The sequence below is a fragment of the Camelus dromedarius genome, chromosome 27, assembly GCF_036321535.1.
Source record: "Camelus dromedarius isolate mCamDro1 chromosome 27, mCamDro1.pat, whole genome shotgun sequence".
NCBI classification, from domain to species: Eukaryota; Metazoa; Chordata; class Mammalia; order Artiodactyla; family Camelidae; genus Camelus; species Camelus dromedarius.
In genome coordinates, this window is record NC_087462.1 from 3465777 (window position 1) to 3480703 (window position 14927).

Below are 14927 nucleotides of genomic sequence, written 5' to 3' on the forward strand. Positions count from 1 at the left end.
CCTTTCTCCCCCACAATCTGTGACTAGGAAGAGGATTGCCTCCCCTACTACTTCTTGAACTCAGAACTCAGGAGCTAATGAATGTAGTCCTTTCCGTGCCACTGCTTCCTGCTTCTCTTTTCTCTGCCTGCTCTTCCCACTGTCTCAGAGGGGAAGGGTGAGGGATTCCTCTTCCGTGCCAGCTTGGCTACCCCCCCCCCACTAACCCTCCCTCTCTAGGCTCTTTCCTGCTTGTCTCCCCCAGGACTCATCTCACACTTTGAAAAAGAGCCTCCATCTGTAGTTAATGTGCCCCCCCCCCCCGCCCCTTTCCTGGATTTGGGTGCGCTCTCTCTTCTTGACTGTCCTTGCCTAAGATTTATCTACTCTGGTGTTTTCAAAGACAGTGTCTGATTTTGTTAATGCAAAAGAACCACCTCAAAAATGTACAGTTAGAGTTACCCCACTTGCATCTTTCCCTGTTTGGATTTAGTCTGTTCGAGCTATTTGAATTGAAAGCTTGGTCTTTTCCTCCTGGAGTCTCGGTCTCCAGCATCACTGTCACTCTGTTTCTCCTCGTGGTATTTTAGCTTTAAATATGTTAAAGTGATGTTGTTAGGGTCAGAGTGTGTCTCTACATGATTTGTACTTTGCAGAGTATTTTAAAGTTGACTTATTTTCAGAATTGGTTTTCTCGCTGATGTGTTCAAGGCTATAAGTTTTCCTCTGGGCACCCCTTTGGCTGCATTCCATAGGTTTCATAACGTAATGTACTGTTTGAATTGTCCAGTTTCAAAAACTGTAATTTCTGTGTTGATTCCTTCTTTAACTCATGCCTTATTTAGGAATGTATTCAAAGATTTCTCATTGTAGGCCTTTTCAGGGGAGGCTGTTACAGAGTCTACTCCTGGGGCCAAGGTCAGGTTACCTTATTTACTGTCTTGTTTCTTGTCATTTATTAAGCTTTCTACTGCTGGTTTTACAAATGGTCCATATGTGTGTGAGAATTCTGGCACTGGGGGATATGCAGCTTGATAAATCTGTTTGACTAAGCTTATTAATGGTGGTAATCACTTTATTCACTTACTTACTGCCTGAAGGATCCTGTAATTTCTAAAAGGGTTGCGCCCACTCTTTCCCAGGCTGGACTCCTGCCCTGAGACCCTCTTCTCACCCCTGGAGCATCTCTGTGAGAATAGGGGGAATCTTTCATCCTGTCTCTGGGTCAGAGAGGGAAGGGACCCAGCAAGGGTGTAGACACAGAATGGCTCACCCTCCATCCCCCAGGGTCTGACTCTGGCTCAGAGTAGGGCCCACTCATTGGGTGGCCTAGAACATGGGGAGGAATAGTGCTCCCAACTCAAGGCTTCCCTCCATGGGCTCCACTCCATCACTGGCTGTCCTGGGGGCTGTGGATAAGCCTGGCTGGGATATGAATCCGAGCTCCACTTCAAACCATTATGTGACTTTGGGTTGGTGCCCACCCCTCTCTGAGCCTCAGTTTCCTCATCTATCTGTTGGGTTGATTCCCATCTCACAGCGCTGGCCCGTGGTTGATGCTCATTGGTGATCATGATTATCAACAGGAATAACTATTACCAATGAGGCAGCCCCTGCAGGGCAAGAGCTTGGGTTCTGGGTTCAAATCCCACATGACCCCTTAGATGCTGTGTGACTTTGCACAAGCAACGCCACCTCTCTGGGCCCCACGCCTCATTAGACTGTTTACACAATGGAATGAGAATATATCAGCTCTCCAGGCCTCTGCCTGCCCCCTGGATGAGACAGGATAGACAGGGTCATGACAAAGACTCCACCACCGGCCGGGGTCAGACGACCTTCCTTTAATACAAAGTCGATATATCTACATACACAGAGGTGGGAAACCACCCAGCTGCTTCCATTTGAATAAACAGTGTTGAAAGCAGCGGCAGGTCTGCTCTTGTACAAAGAGGAAAACTTGCTTGCTCAGGGGTGGGGGTGGGAGATTTCATCTTTCTGTTTCTGCCCCCAAACTGCCCCGTAGTCCCGGGGGGGGGGGGGGGAAGGGTCCCTGATCCGGGGCAGCACACGGCCTCTCTCTCCCCGAAGAAGTGGGAGCCTCCCATTTTGTTCGGTCCTCCTCCTCGGGGTGGGAGACAGGGGGCTCAGGCTGTGGGGGGGGGGTCACTGCCATCTCCTCTGGGGCAGTGCCCACCCCGGTGGGCTCGAACCCGACGCTGGTGGGCCCAAGTCCCCCCACTGCCCCACCCTCAGAACGGTCCTTGATATGTCTGAGAATTGAATTTCAAAGCAAAAACAAACAAAAAAAGCATTAAAAAAAAAAAAGAAGAAAGGAAACTAGGAGCAAAAGGTCCTATTCTTGAGCGAGGCACACCTTCAGACGGTAAGAAAAAGAAAAAAAAAAGCAAGCCACGGGGCAGGCTGAGCCGCACGCGCCTGCAGACACAGCCGCCACACGAACGTCTTCTACGGTGAAAAAATAGACTGCGGACAGAATAGGAATACGCCGTTTTTCTTTTTAAATTTGTTGACTGTCTTTTTTTTTTTTTTTTTTTTCCTGTTTGTGTCTTCTTTTAAAAAAAATGAAAAAAAATACACTATTTAAAAAAAAGGAAATGTCACTGAATACAGTTACACTGAGTTTGAAAGAACGCTGAATCGTGCCCCCGGCCCGGAGCCCCCAGGCCACAGGGCAGGCGGGCGCCCCGGCGGGGGGAGGACGAGGGCCCAGGCCGCGGCCCCCGCCCCCCGCGGGGTCTGGGGAGAACCCCTGTTTGCTCACCGCCCCCCTCCCCCCACCCCGGAATCGCGTTTTTTTTGGAATCGGAAGGAAATGAGGAATGTGCCAAGTATCGAAGGCGGCGGCCGCTCCAGGGAGGTCGCTGGGGCCGCGCGGGGGCTCGAGGGGCCGCGTCGCCCCGGAGACCGAGCAGAAGCGCGGCGGCCGGGGCCCAGGCCTCGGGGCGCCCCCGGCACGGGAGGCACCGGCCGGCGGGGTCGGGCCTGGCCGACCTGGCTCTAGGTTGCATAGTGGTCAAAGCTCCCGAGGTACTCCAGCGCCGCCTGGTAGCAGAACTGGTACTCGTCCTGGGGGGTGGGGGAGGCGGGGGCTCCGTCAGTGCCTCTCCGGCTCCGAGGCCCCCCAGGGCTCCCAGTCGCCCTGGGAGAGCCTCGCTCCTTGACCCTGTGCCTATGCTAGACTCTCCACCTCCTCATCTCCCACAGGTCCTGCTCATCTTCTAGGACGTGGCCACTTGGCCGCCACCTGCCACATCCCCCTGGGGGCGACGAGGCTGCGACTCCAGCTGTGTCTCCCCAGAAATGGGAGGGTTAGGAGGATTTTGTTGAAATGCCCAATGTGAATATGATGACGAAGTCCCTCCCCACTCTCGGCCTCCCTCAGGATCTGTGGCCTGTGTTGGGGTCCTGGCCGAGCTTGAACTTGCTGTGACTCAGCGGCCAGGACAGACCACCTCTGCCCACTCCGAGGGATGCTTCTCAGCGCTGCACTTCAGCTTACTCTTGTGTCTCAACCCCCTTCCGCCCACAGGGACCCAGAGCGTGGCAGATGTGAGCCCATCTCACAGAGGAGGAGACGGAAGCGTGAGGCTGGGCTCCACCTCCCGTCCCGCCCTCACCTCCGTCTGCACCATGGCCGGCCTCTGGGTCCGCAGCATCTTCACGGTCTGGAAGATGTCCACCACACCTTCGTACCGCATCCGCTCCAGCACGATGCTGAGCGTGATGAAGACGCCCGTCCTGCCCACGCCGGCACTGTCAGGGTGAGTGCGGCAGTTCAGGGCAGGGTTCTCAGGGGAACCCGACTTGACCACCCGATTCCTCAAGGATGAAGAGTCCAACCTGGACTGCCCTGAGGCTCAAGACCGTCCTTGTGAGGCCTCAGTTTCCCCAGCCGACCAATAGGCTGGGGCTTGGTGGAGAAGCTCACCTGCAGTGGACAGAGATGGGGCCATCCTGGCCGAACTGTTCCTTGGTCTTGTGCACTTGGCCGATGAAGTCGATGAAGCCCTCCCCCGACTTTGGCACGCCCTGTTCCGGCCAGTCCGTGAACTGGAACTGCCGGACGGTCCGGGACTGGCCATCCTGGGAAGGAGAGATAGCCTGGTCTTGCTACAGAGGTCAGCGGCAGCCACAGTTGTTTCCCCGCCCCAGCCAAGCTCCAGTCCCTTCTCCATCCTTCCCCAGCCTCAGCCCCATTTTCCGCCATCTACCCTGATAGCCCATTGTCCAGCACCATCTTTCATTGGGATGCTCCAATCTTATCTTTCACCACCCAAGGATGCCAGGACCATCCTCCTCACCATCCTCTAACTTCACTGAACAGTGACACCATTTCACATGGCCACTGTCCACACCCCCACCACCCATCTGTTCCCCTCTCCACATCTCCAGTCCCATCCACCACGACTGAAGTAACATCCAACACCACTGTTGTCCGCCATCTTCCATCCTCCACCACTGACTACTGACCATCTTTTATTGCCCACCCAATGGCGCGATCTTCCACCAGCCAACACTGGAATCTCATCAGCTTCTACCAAGTGCTACCCAACATTGTTATCTCCTATCCTTTGCCATCCACTTCTGGTAACACACAATCCTTGACCATCCGATGATGCCACCTTCCACTGACTTCCTCCATCCCCACCACTCAACCATCCTTCTCTCCAACCCCGTCTTCCCACTACCCAGCAGTGCCATCCAGCATCATTGCTCTCTGCCATCTTCCATTCATCATGACCCAATGGTATTATTTTCCACCAATCATCTCTAGTAATTCATCACCCTTCTCCATCTAAGGACCATCTTCTACTGACAATCTTCATCCTCCTTCATTCATCATTTACCGCTTTCCAGTCACATTCTCTACATCAAAATGGTGACTTCCAGTGCTACACTCTTACCCTGATGGTCTCCATCCTCCACCATCTAACACTTCCTTTCTCCAATCCCACCTTCCTCTATCTTGTACCATCAACAGCACTGTCTACTACCATGGATCATTGACTAGTCATCACTCTTTACTACTTAAAGTCATTTCCCATTGATTTTCCCCACCTGCCACTGGCCAAACACCTGCTCTCTGTAGTCTCATCTTCCTCCATCCATTGCTGGTAACACATCACATTTTACCAACCCATAGTACCTTGTTCTACTGGTATTCTCCATCCTGTTATCCATGCATTCCCATATCCAATCCCACCTTCCTCCCATCCAACGCCATCCTTGTTTAACAGCCTCTACCACCCAACACCAACATCTTCCCCTGATTCTCTAATCCCACATGCCACCAGTCCAATGGCGCCATCCTGCACTATCCAAGCTGGATGACCAGCGATGCTTTACCACCCACGGGCGACATCCTGACTGTCGTTCCCCATCATCTCACCCGTGAGTCTCCAATCCTCTCCTCCATCGCTGACTCTGACCGCCGTCACCCAGCGAGGCCACCTTTAGTCTTCACCTGTTCCCATCCAGTACCTGCCCTCCTCCCATCAGCCAACACCACCGCCCTCCACTGAGCCTTCACCAGCCAACGCTGTCCACTCTTCACTCGCATCTTGCCCGACACAGCGGTGCCAATTCCTACTAGCCAATCTTCACCGTTCACCCCTCTTTTCCAATCTACAGCTCCAGTTTCCACCAACTCTCCTCCACCAGGCTTTCAGCCCTCTGGCTGTATCCCCCATGGGTTGTCGCTTCCAGGGGAATGCCCACATTCGTTCCCTCTTACGTGATCGCCTCGGGCCACGTTCCCTGGTGAGCGGTGTTACACGCACTCCAGCGGGGTTGCTGTGGGGTCATGGACATGGCCCTCGCTTCTGCCCACCTGATGTTGGCTCGTGATTGGCCAACTCACTCGTCTTGCACCCAAACCCCAATGCTTACTCCTCCCCCTGGGTCTTTGCTTCCACCCTCAATTAGCGAAGCCCTCTCCAGACCACTAGGGGAACGTTGAGTAGCCTGTAGGGTCCAGCCTGGGTTTTGGTCCAAACTCACCCGGGCGTCTGTGACCTTAAACTCGCGCAGGATGTACTGAGGCATATTGTATTCCGCCATCGGATCCACCACGAAGTACTGGTAGCGGGCGGAGCGCTCGGCCGGCCAGTACTGGTGACACTTCTCCTGTCGCGGGGATGGCAGCTGTGGTCAGCCCCATCCCGGGCCGGGCCCCCGCCCCACCCTGCTCCCCCGCGGCCCCCCGCTGCCCCCCGCAGCCCCCCGCTCACCCGGCCCATCTCCCGCAGCTTGGTCAGCATCACCACGATGGTCGAGTTGTTCTCCCACAGCATGCGCCAGAAGTCCTCCGTGCTTTCGGCCAGCGGCCCCTGCGTGGCGATGTAGGCCTTCTGCTGCCTGCAGGGCGGGGTGTGCGAATGCAGGGTCACCCCCTCCCTGTCCTGTTCAGCTCTCTAAATGACCTCGTTTCGCACGTGGAGAAACCCTCAGCCTCAGGATACTTTTCAACTCCTTGAAGGAGCTGTGGGTCCGTCTGCTGACCTCTCCCGCCTTCCTCCTCCACCTCCCTCGAGAGCTATTAACTAATTGCCATAGTTCGCATGGGCGGTACCCTAGTCCTGGAACACCCTCCCTTGGCCAGGGTTTCTCCCCCTCAGCACCACGGACATTCTGGGCTGGGGAATGCCACGTGATGGGGCACCACTCCCTGCACAGTGCTGAGCAGCTCCCCTGGCCTCGACCCACTAGAGCCCAGGTCCTTCCCACCTCCCTCCCATTTTGACAATCAAAAATGTCCTTAGACTCTGCTAAACGTCCCCTGGGCGGCGGAGTTCCCCAGGCTGAGAACCTCTGAGGGAGAAGAGCCGGTAGAGCCGTGCTGCGGACAGCAGCCATCGGTTAAACGCACGTCGGAGACTCCTTCCACCTCAGGGCGGCGTGGGGCCGGCAGTGTCTGTCTAGCTCTCTCCCACGCAAGACTAGAGGCCCCCCGAGGGCGGGGCTGGGGCCTTCTGCGGCCCCAGCATGGCCCAGCAACGGCCGGGGGGAGGGTACCTGTAACCATCGATGAAGCTAGCGTTGATGTAGTCGGAGCCCTCCACGCCCCGGATGGGCTGCAGGCAGACCCGTGTGCTCTCGTAGGGCATGATGTTTACCAGGCGGTTCTTGAACTTGTTACAAGGCAGGTTGGCACTGATGAAGCGGGACGTGTGGGCTTTGGAGTTGGCCAGCCGCTGTAGGGTCGAGGGGGCAGGGGGCTGCCGTCAGGACAGCCTCCAGCGGATGGGGGGGTAGGCTGCTTTGCCCAGGGCTGGAGAGGGCTGTGCGAGTTCCTCCAGAGCACTAATGATGGGGTGGTGCGCAGGGGGATGCCAGGCCCCGTCCTCTGGTCCCCCGCCCCGCCCACAGCAGTCTCCCCCTCCTCCACTGTCCCACCTTGAACTCAAGCTCCATGCCGGTGACATGCTCGCCGGGCTCCACCTGGGCCAGCTTCTGGATGTAGGCGTAGAGGCTGCGGGCAGGCACCTCCGTGTTGCCGCAGCCCACGGCCTCCAGCAGGGCCTCGTGGATGAAGCTGTACTGGTCCTCGGTCTGCACCATGTAGTTGCGCTGGGACCGCATGAGCGTCACGTGGCCGTACACGTCCACCGTCTTCTCGGGCTTGATGCGCTCCAGCATGGCGTCGATGACGATAAAGCAGCCCGTGCGGCCCACGCCGGCGCTGCGGAGGCAGGCCCGGCCGTCAGGGGCCGCCCGGGCGGGAGAGGCGGGGTGCAGGCAGGAGTCGCGAGCGGAGGACAGGGCCAGGTGTACCTGCAGTGGACCACGATGGGGCCGGCGTCCGGCGGGTTGCAGGTCTTGACTCTCCGCAGGAAAGCCAGGAATGGCGTCGGGTACTCGGGCACCCCGTGGTCCGGCCACGCCGTGAACTGGAACTGGCGGACCTCACGTTTCTCGCTGGAGCCGTTCTGGGGGCCACAGGGACACTGCCTGTCACCGCAGCCCACCGCCCACGTGTGGGGGCCCAGGTTCAAATCTCTAGACCAACACGGCCGTGGGTGCCTGCCTCGGGTGTCTGGCTGCCCCGGACATGGGGGTGTCTCCGCCTGTGAGGCATCTCGTACTCCGTGCAGCCGGCACTGCCCCCACTTTCTCCTGAACCCGTCGCACCCATTTCAGCTGGTGGCAGCTATGTCCTTCCAGGCACTTGCCAGAATTTAGGAGTCACCTTGACTCCCCTCCCCCACCCTCCCACATCCAACACATCAACAGGGACCCTCAGCTCTGCCTTCAAAGTCTATCCGAAGCCCATTTCTCTCGCACTCCTTCGATGGTGACCACCCGGGTCCAGCCCCATCATCACCCATCCAGACCAGAGCAGCCACCTCCACCCTGGTCCCCAGGCGCCCTTCCTCCCCCAAAAGTCTATTCCCCTCACAGCACCCAGAGGGCACCAGTGAGCACCGGAGCCAGGCCCTGCCCCTCCTCTGCCCACAGTCCTCCCTGGGGTAAAAGCCCAAGTCTCCCCTGCAGCCCGCAAGGTCCTGCACCATCTGCCCCTGCCCCTCCCTGCCCTCACCTTCTACGCTCTCTCTCACTCAGCTCTAGCCACACAGGACTCCTCACTATTACGAAAACACCCCAGGTACAGTCTTGCCCCAGGGCCTTTGCACAGGCTGTGCCGTCCGCCTGGAATGCTGCTCCCCCAGATCTCCTCATAGCTCCCATCCTCACCAACTCCAGGTCCCCCACTACATACCCTACTCTTCTGTTTTACTTTTATGCATCAGGTTTCCTGTCACTTCACACGTGCACTGACCGCATCTTGTCCGTTACAAGACTATAAGCCTCACAAGAGCGAGGCGTTTTATCTGCCTTGGTCCCTGCCGTGTCCTGGCACCCGTGTCAGGGTCTGACACACAGTGTGCGCTTAGTATGTGAATGAACTGAAAACTCTTGCTTCCTCTTATCCACCTGCTCCGTTTTCTGGCACCCGAGCCAGCTGTGTGCTTAATGTTGAGACAGGACCTGGCTGGCTGTCAGGAGAACACGGTGGTGCCAGGAGCACCTCCCCTCCCCATCATGACAATAAAAAGTACCCCGACATTGCCAGACGTCCCCTGGATGGCAAATGCCCCAACTGAGAACCACCGCTGGCACCGTGTTATGGACAGCAGCCATCAGTTAGATACGTCTCAGAAGAGTCCCTCGGCCCCAGCCCCGACTGCCCACTGTCTTCCGTCCAAGGCTGGAGGCCACTTGAGGGCATGGCTGAGGTCACAAGCCTAGGCTGGGTGAGGCCAGAGGGCAAAGACCTGGGGGGTGACTAGTGGCAAAGGGACAACAGATTCATTGCTAAATTGGACTCCGCTGGTTTGTCCTACCGCTGGTCTGGAGACAAGAGCTGTTCCATCCGAGTCTCACTGTCCCCTTCCGTGACGTGGGCCACAGGACAATGTGGTCAGCCTGGGTCAACGTGTTTGGTTTTTTCTAACTCAAGGGGAGCTCCCAGGGCAGAAGCTGGGGTCCTCGTCTTCCTCCTCTACCCCCATCACCCCTCCTGCAGCCCCCAGTCCGCACCTGGGGCCCTACCTTGTGCAGGGAGAAGGTCCGCACACAGAACGTGGCCAGCTCGATGGTGTCCAGCAGCGTGACCTGGATGAAGCCGTAAGTCTCCGTGCCCCTGTTGGGCCAGTACTGATCACATTTGATCTGGACCGGGTGAGAGAACGGAAGTGAGCGTGGGCACGGGGCTGGCCAGGGGCTTGGGGGCTACAGGGTCCAGGCCTCACCCGTGATTTCTCCTCTAGCCGTGTCATCATGACAATGGTAGCGGAGCGCTGCTCCCACACCATACGCCAGAAGTCACCAAAGGTCTCGGGCAGCGGCCCCTGCGTGGCAATGTAGGCGTTCTGCCGCCGGTAGCCATCCACGTAGTTGGCGTTGATGTAATCGCTGCCCACGATGCCTGCGGCCGGGGTGAGAGGCCAGAGATCACTGGGGGCACTCTGTCCTCCTGGGCTGGTTCCACCAGGCCCACCACTTCCTGGAAGCCCTCCTGGACTGCTCCAATCTATCCCCAAGGGTATCGTGGAGCGTATGCTTCATGGTTTCTCCCCCTTAGCACTATTGCCACTGGGGGCCAGAGCATTCTGTGACCTGTGGGGACCATCCTGTCCACTGTAGGGTATTGAGCTGCATCCTTGGCCTCTACCCTCTCACGAACACTCCACCCCTTCTTCCAAGTTGTAGCAATAAAAATGTCATCAGACACTATCAAATGTCCCAAGTGGTGGAATTACTCTGAGAATCACTGATGTACAGGAACAGATAGAAAAATGGAATGGACAGCGGCCATCAGTTAAATACGTATCTAAAAATTCCTGGTGGCTTCTGGCTGGAGTTGGACCAGGCCTGTGACCAGAATCAGGCCTGTTTCCCCACCAGCCCCCTAGCCAGTACACTCTGGCCTCGCCCTGTGGCCAAGAGGCGGCCTGGGGTCTACGAGCTCTCTGTGGAATGAGGAAGAGTGGGATGGAGGCTGGGCCCCGCGCGCTACCTTCGATGGGCTGGAGGATGACGCGAGAGTGGTCGTAGGCGATGACGTTGGCATAGCGGTTCTTGGGCTTGTTCACCTCCAGGTTGGAGTGTTCCCACGTGAACTGCTGGCCCGGGTCGATGGACTGTGGGCAAAGGGAGGTGGAGGGTGTCAAGGTGGGGCTTCTGCAGGCTCAGGAGGGTGGGGGGGAACAGCTCACCTCATACTCCTGGGAGAGCTTGAGGCTGTCGTTGGCCTTGAGGCGTTCCGTGTGCTCCGCCATGTCTGCGATGGGGATGGGTGGGTGGCTGAGCATGCCTGCGGGCAGAGCAGACCCGACGGCGGCCGGTCACTCGGGGGCCAGCCCTGGGGCCAGGGGATGAGGGGTGCTCTACAGTGTGAGTCTGCGATGGACGAGCTGTGGTTAGAGGGAGTGGCAGGGGGCGGGGACCCCAGGCCTGTGGGTCTGGAGGAGCAGCATAGGGGCTGCAGCCCCTGGCTGAGCCCTGCTCCCAGGGCTTCCCCTCCCTAGTCCCCCTCCACCAGTTGGGGACGCAGGGGCTGGGGAAGGGTCGCCCTGCAGGACTTCAAGCTCCTAGTGCCTCGTGGCAAGAAGCAGGCAGGTGACACAGAAATGAAGAAGCAGATGCAGCTGGCTGGGCCTTCAGAAATATGTTCCCGGGGTGGGGGCAGGAGGCTGATACTCCTTTCGACCCCTCTGGGACCAGAGGGACTGAAAAGTCCTCTGCTAGGTGGGGCTGAAGGATTGGGAGGGGAGACACAGGGTGTGTGTGTGTTGGATGGTTGGAGGTTTCCCCATCTGTCCGTGCACCTGCCCCAGGCGCATGAGCTCCTGACCTTGGAGGGTTCATTTTCTCATCTGGTAAATAACAGTGATGCCCCTTATCTTCGGAGTCCCCAGGTGGGTGGCTGGAAGTAGTGGGGTGGTCCTGGCTCTTTCCTCCTGATACCCGGGCCTGCCAGATCCCTCCCTCTCCTGGGGCCGGGCAGCCAGGCATGCGCTCACCCACTCACTCAGCAGCTACAGTGATGGCCCCACGCCGACACCAGAGTACCAGTGTTAAACCAACACAAGATTTGCAAAATTGACTGGTAAAGAGCTGTTGTTCTGAGTCCCTGCCACCCTGGGGGCTCCCTGAGGGCCTACATTTAAGGGGCCTGAGGCTGGTGTCTGACCAGTGGATGGGCTCCCGCTCTCATGTGCGGACATGTCTCACCTCCATTCCTGACCCCAGCCCTCCCCTCTGCTCCACACGCAGTCACAACCTGTGCCCTAAGGGCCCTGCGGACCAGACCCCCGCCCCCCTCGAGAAGCCAGCGCAGGACAGGCGGGCAGAGAGAGGAGGTGGGATGGCGAAACCACGGGTGAAAACAAACGGGCGAAAGGAAGCCGAGAACAGAGACACAGGAACTAACTTTCAAAGTGAAACCCCGGCTCCCTGAGGGGGCTGCTGAGGTCTGAATCTGCAGAAACAGCAAACAATAAATAAATGAAAACAGGCGGGGAGCCCACCTCCCCACGCCCCTCGCTGGGTGCACGCACAGCGGCCGGCGGACAGACGCAGAGGGCAGAGCGACTCCAGCACTGAGGGACACACGGCTGCCCCAGCCCCGGCCCCAGCCCCAGCCAGGGAGCCTGCAGCAGCTGCAGTGTGTCCCTGTGACTGGACATCAGCCAGTCCTGATTCTCAGCTGTGACTTTGGAAAGATATCAAAGCTTCAAGTTCTTCTATCAATATGTCCCCACAGACCGACCTGGACTTGGGTCCCCTGTTGGGGTCAGCAGAGGGGATTTTGGAACAGATGCAGGGTGGTGAGGGAGAAGCTTGAGGGCAGGGGAAGGACGTATGGGCCCATGCCATGAGCTTTACGGAGGACAGCGGCCATCAGTTAGACATACACGTTTAAAATTCTCATTTGGGTGGAAACAGAATGGACCTAAGCTAGTCCAGAAACAGAAGAGAGAAGGGAGTATGTCAGGGGTGCCAATGAGACCTTTGATGAGCTCTTAACGGAGAACTGCAGCCACCAGTTAAATAGAAATGATTGAAATTCTCTTTAGAATGAAACAGAATGAACACGAGACAGTCCAGCAACAGAAAAGAGAAAGAAACGTATTAGGAACAGCACGTTAGGCTATGCATGAGCCCTGCAGGAGGGCTGCAGGCATCAGTTAAACAGAAATGTTCAAAATCTCCACTTGGTTGGAAACAGAGTTAACAAGAACCAATTCAGAAACAGAAAGTGGAGACTGAGGCGTAGAGAGAGAGACAGATGTTACTATGCTGGGAGTTCACATGGAGGACGGCAGCCATGAGTTAAATGAAAAGTTCCTTGTTGGTCAGAAGCAGCTGGCCTGAGCCCGTTAAGCGGGAGGAGACGGGGGTGACGTGTGGGTCACTGTACGTGAAGATTCTTCAGGGCAAGACCCCAGTTCAGTTCTCCTACCGGGTATGGCAGGTGAATTGCTGAATCCTGTCAATCTACAGTGAACTCTGAAGTGGCAGGGAGCCCATGAGCATCTGTGGCCACGGAGGGGAGAGGGGCAAGGCGTGGTGGAGGCGGGTTTCTGTGCCTTGCCAGGGGCTCACCCCGGGCAGTGCGGGCAGAACCCTCACACCCACCACCGAGTGGCCGTAAGGCTCGAGGTGTGAGCAGCAGAGTTCTTTCTGCCAGAAGAAATGAAATAGAAAATTTCTATCTTTATTTTCAGATGTCCTTTAAGCTCCCAGAGAAGACAGCAACCACCAGTTTGAAACCAGCTTTTCAAAAGCCTCCCTTGGATGTAAGCAGAACCAGCCCATGGCAGTTCCAAGCCCAGATCCACGTCGGAATCTGGGGATCAGGAGTTTAGCTGCACCAGGCACGTTCGGTGGAGGCAGGTGGAGATCCACCGGGGTGCAAGCTTCCTCTCCCCGCGTTGCTGAGGTCCCTGGCAGCTGGGGCAAGCACATACCTGGTGTCTGGAAGTTAATGCGTCTCATTTCCACAGGGTCCTTGGGGTGGTGGGGGGCGAGGTCGGCATTGTTCAGTAGGCATTTGGTGCGGGGCTCTGAGTCCTTGCGTTTACTTCATGGGAGCAAGCAGAAGTCAGTGAGCTCCAGGGCGTGTCCAAAGACACACGGGCACATGCGTGAACATGCACGGGCGCCACACCCGTGTGACCCGGCTGGCAGCAAAGGGACCCTCTGTGCATGCGACTGAGGGGTCGGTCCCAGGACCATGCATAGACACACGGGTGATGGCTGGGGCAGCCAGGTGCCCCGTCACCCTACGGGCGCAGTGCCACCCCAGTCCCCCTCCCCGACCTCTAAAGGGCAGGACTGGTTCTCACCTGTCAGGCTTACTGCTCCCGAAAACAGATACAGGTAAAGAAGAGGGAAAAAGAAGACAGGTGAGGGTGTGCTGGCCTTAAAGGGTCTGCCGTGTGACTAGGTGGCTTTCTTGCCCTCTCTGAGCCTTGGCCTGCTCCAGAAAATGGCTAATCCTCCGGGCCTGGGTCTCCTGCACAGAGTAATGTCTCAGCCCTCCCCTTCTAAGCTAGGACGTGTTAAGCATGGTGACGACAATTACCGTCCAGACAGAGGCAGCCTCCACCCCAAATCTTCCTGCTGAGTGGAGAGTGGGGCTTAACTGGGGTCAAATCACTGGCCAGGCTGGAACCCCACCCTGCCATTTTCCAGGCTGTGTGACTTTGATAAAGTCTCTAAACCTCTCTGAGCCCTGCTTTCCCTGTCTGTACCATAGAAGGGTTCTGTGATAATCTCCTGAGACGACCCTTCCTTGGGTCTTTCCCCCACCTTTTCTAGGAAGCCCTCCCTCCTGTCAAGTGGGGGAGTGCAGGGGGCTCACTTCTTGTAGAGCAAGATGGCAATCACGATGCAGATGATGAAGACCACCGCCAGCACGGGCCCGATCACCCAGATGAGCCCCTCCTCGCCGTCCACGATGGGCTGGGGGTCTGGGTTATCCAGCTGGAAGGGGTCTGAGAAGGGGCTGGCCGCAAATGTCTGCAGGAAGGGGGTGGGGGGACCTCCGTCAGTGCCCATCCTCCTCACGGTGGCCAGATGGCTCTTCCTCAGATAGAAATCTATGTCCATCCCTACTCTAAACCCTCTGAGAGCTCCCAAGAGCCCTGACCCTGGTGCCTGCGCAGCCTGGCCCTTGCTAACCTTCTCTCTCCCCATTCCCCACTCTGTTCCAACCGCTCTGAAATTCTTTCTGTTCCTCCTGCACCCTTAGGCCTTTGCACATGCAAAAGCTGGGGTGCTTTTTCTTTACTAAACTCCTGCACATCTGTCAAAGCCCCAGTTCCAAAGTCCTTTCCTCTCAAAAGTCTTCCCCTTGGGATTCCCTCAACCCCAAGTCCTTCCCTCTGCCAGCTCTGACCACAGGGAGCTGGGAG

General features: G+C 57.3%; 1 protein-coding gene across 1 annotated transcript in view; it reads right to left on the bottom strand.

Annotated features, from left to right (window-relative positions):
- Positions 1 to 1808: 1808 nt before the first annotated feature.
- PTPRS (protein tyrosine phosphatase receptor type S) overlaps positions 1809 to 14927 on the bottom strand; it is a 96448-nt gene continuing 83329 nt past the window's right edge. Inside the window, exons 20-35 of the mRNA XM_064479781.1 lie at positions 14375 to 14532; positions 13857 to 13868; positions 13479 to 13591; positions 11939 to 11986; positions 10722 to 10819; positions 10523 to 10646; positions 9756 to 9931; positions 9556 to 9675; positions 7777 to 7931; positions 7399 to 7684; positions 7018 to 7196; positions 6234 to 6360; positions 6004 to 6129; positions 3932 to 4086; positions 3621 to 3756; positions 1809 to 3069 (exon numbers count right to left, since the gene is read on the bottom strand). Coding sequence (XP_064335851.1) covers positions 3001 to 3069; positions 3621 to 3756; positions 3932 to 4086; positions 6004 to 6129; positions 6234 to 6360; positions 7018 to 7196; positions 7399 to 7684; positions 7777 to 7931; positions 9556 to 9675; positions 9756 to 9931; positions 10523 to 10646; positions 10722 to 10819; positions 11939 to 11986; positions 13479 to 13591; positions 13857 to 13868; positions 14375 to 14532 — 2082 coding nt within the window. The 3' untranslated portion in view covers positions 1809 to 3000. The remainder of the gene's footprint in view (positions 3070 to 3620; positions 3757 to 3931; positions 4087 to 6003; positions 6130 to 6233; positions 6361 to 7017; positions 7197 to 7398; positions 7685 to 7776; positions 7932 to 9555; positions 9676 to 9755; positions 9932 to 10522; positions 10647 to 10721; positions 10820 to 11938; positions 11987 to 13478; positions 13592 to 13856; positions 13869 to 14374; positions 14533 to 14927) is intronic.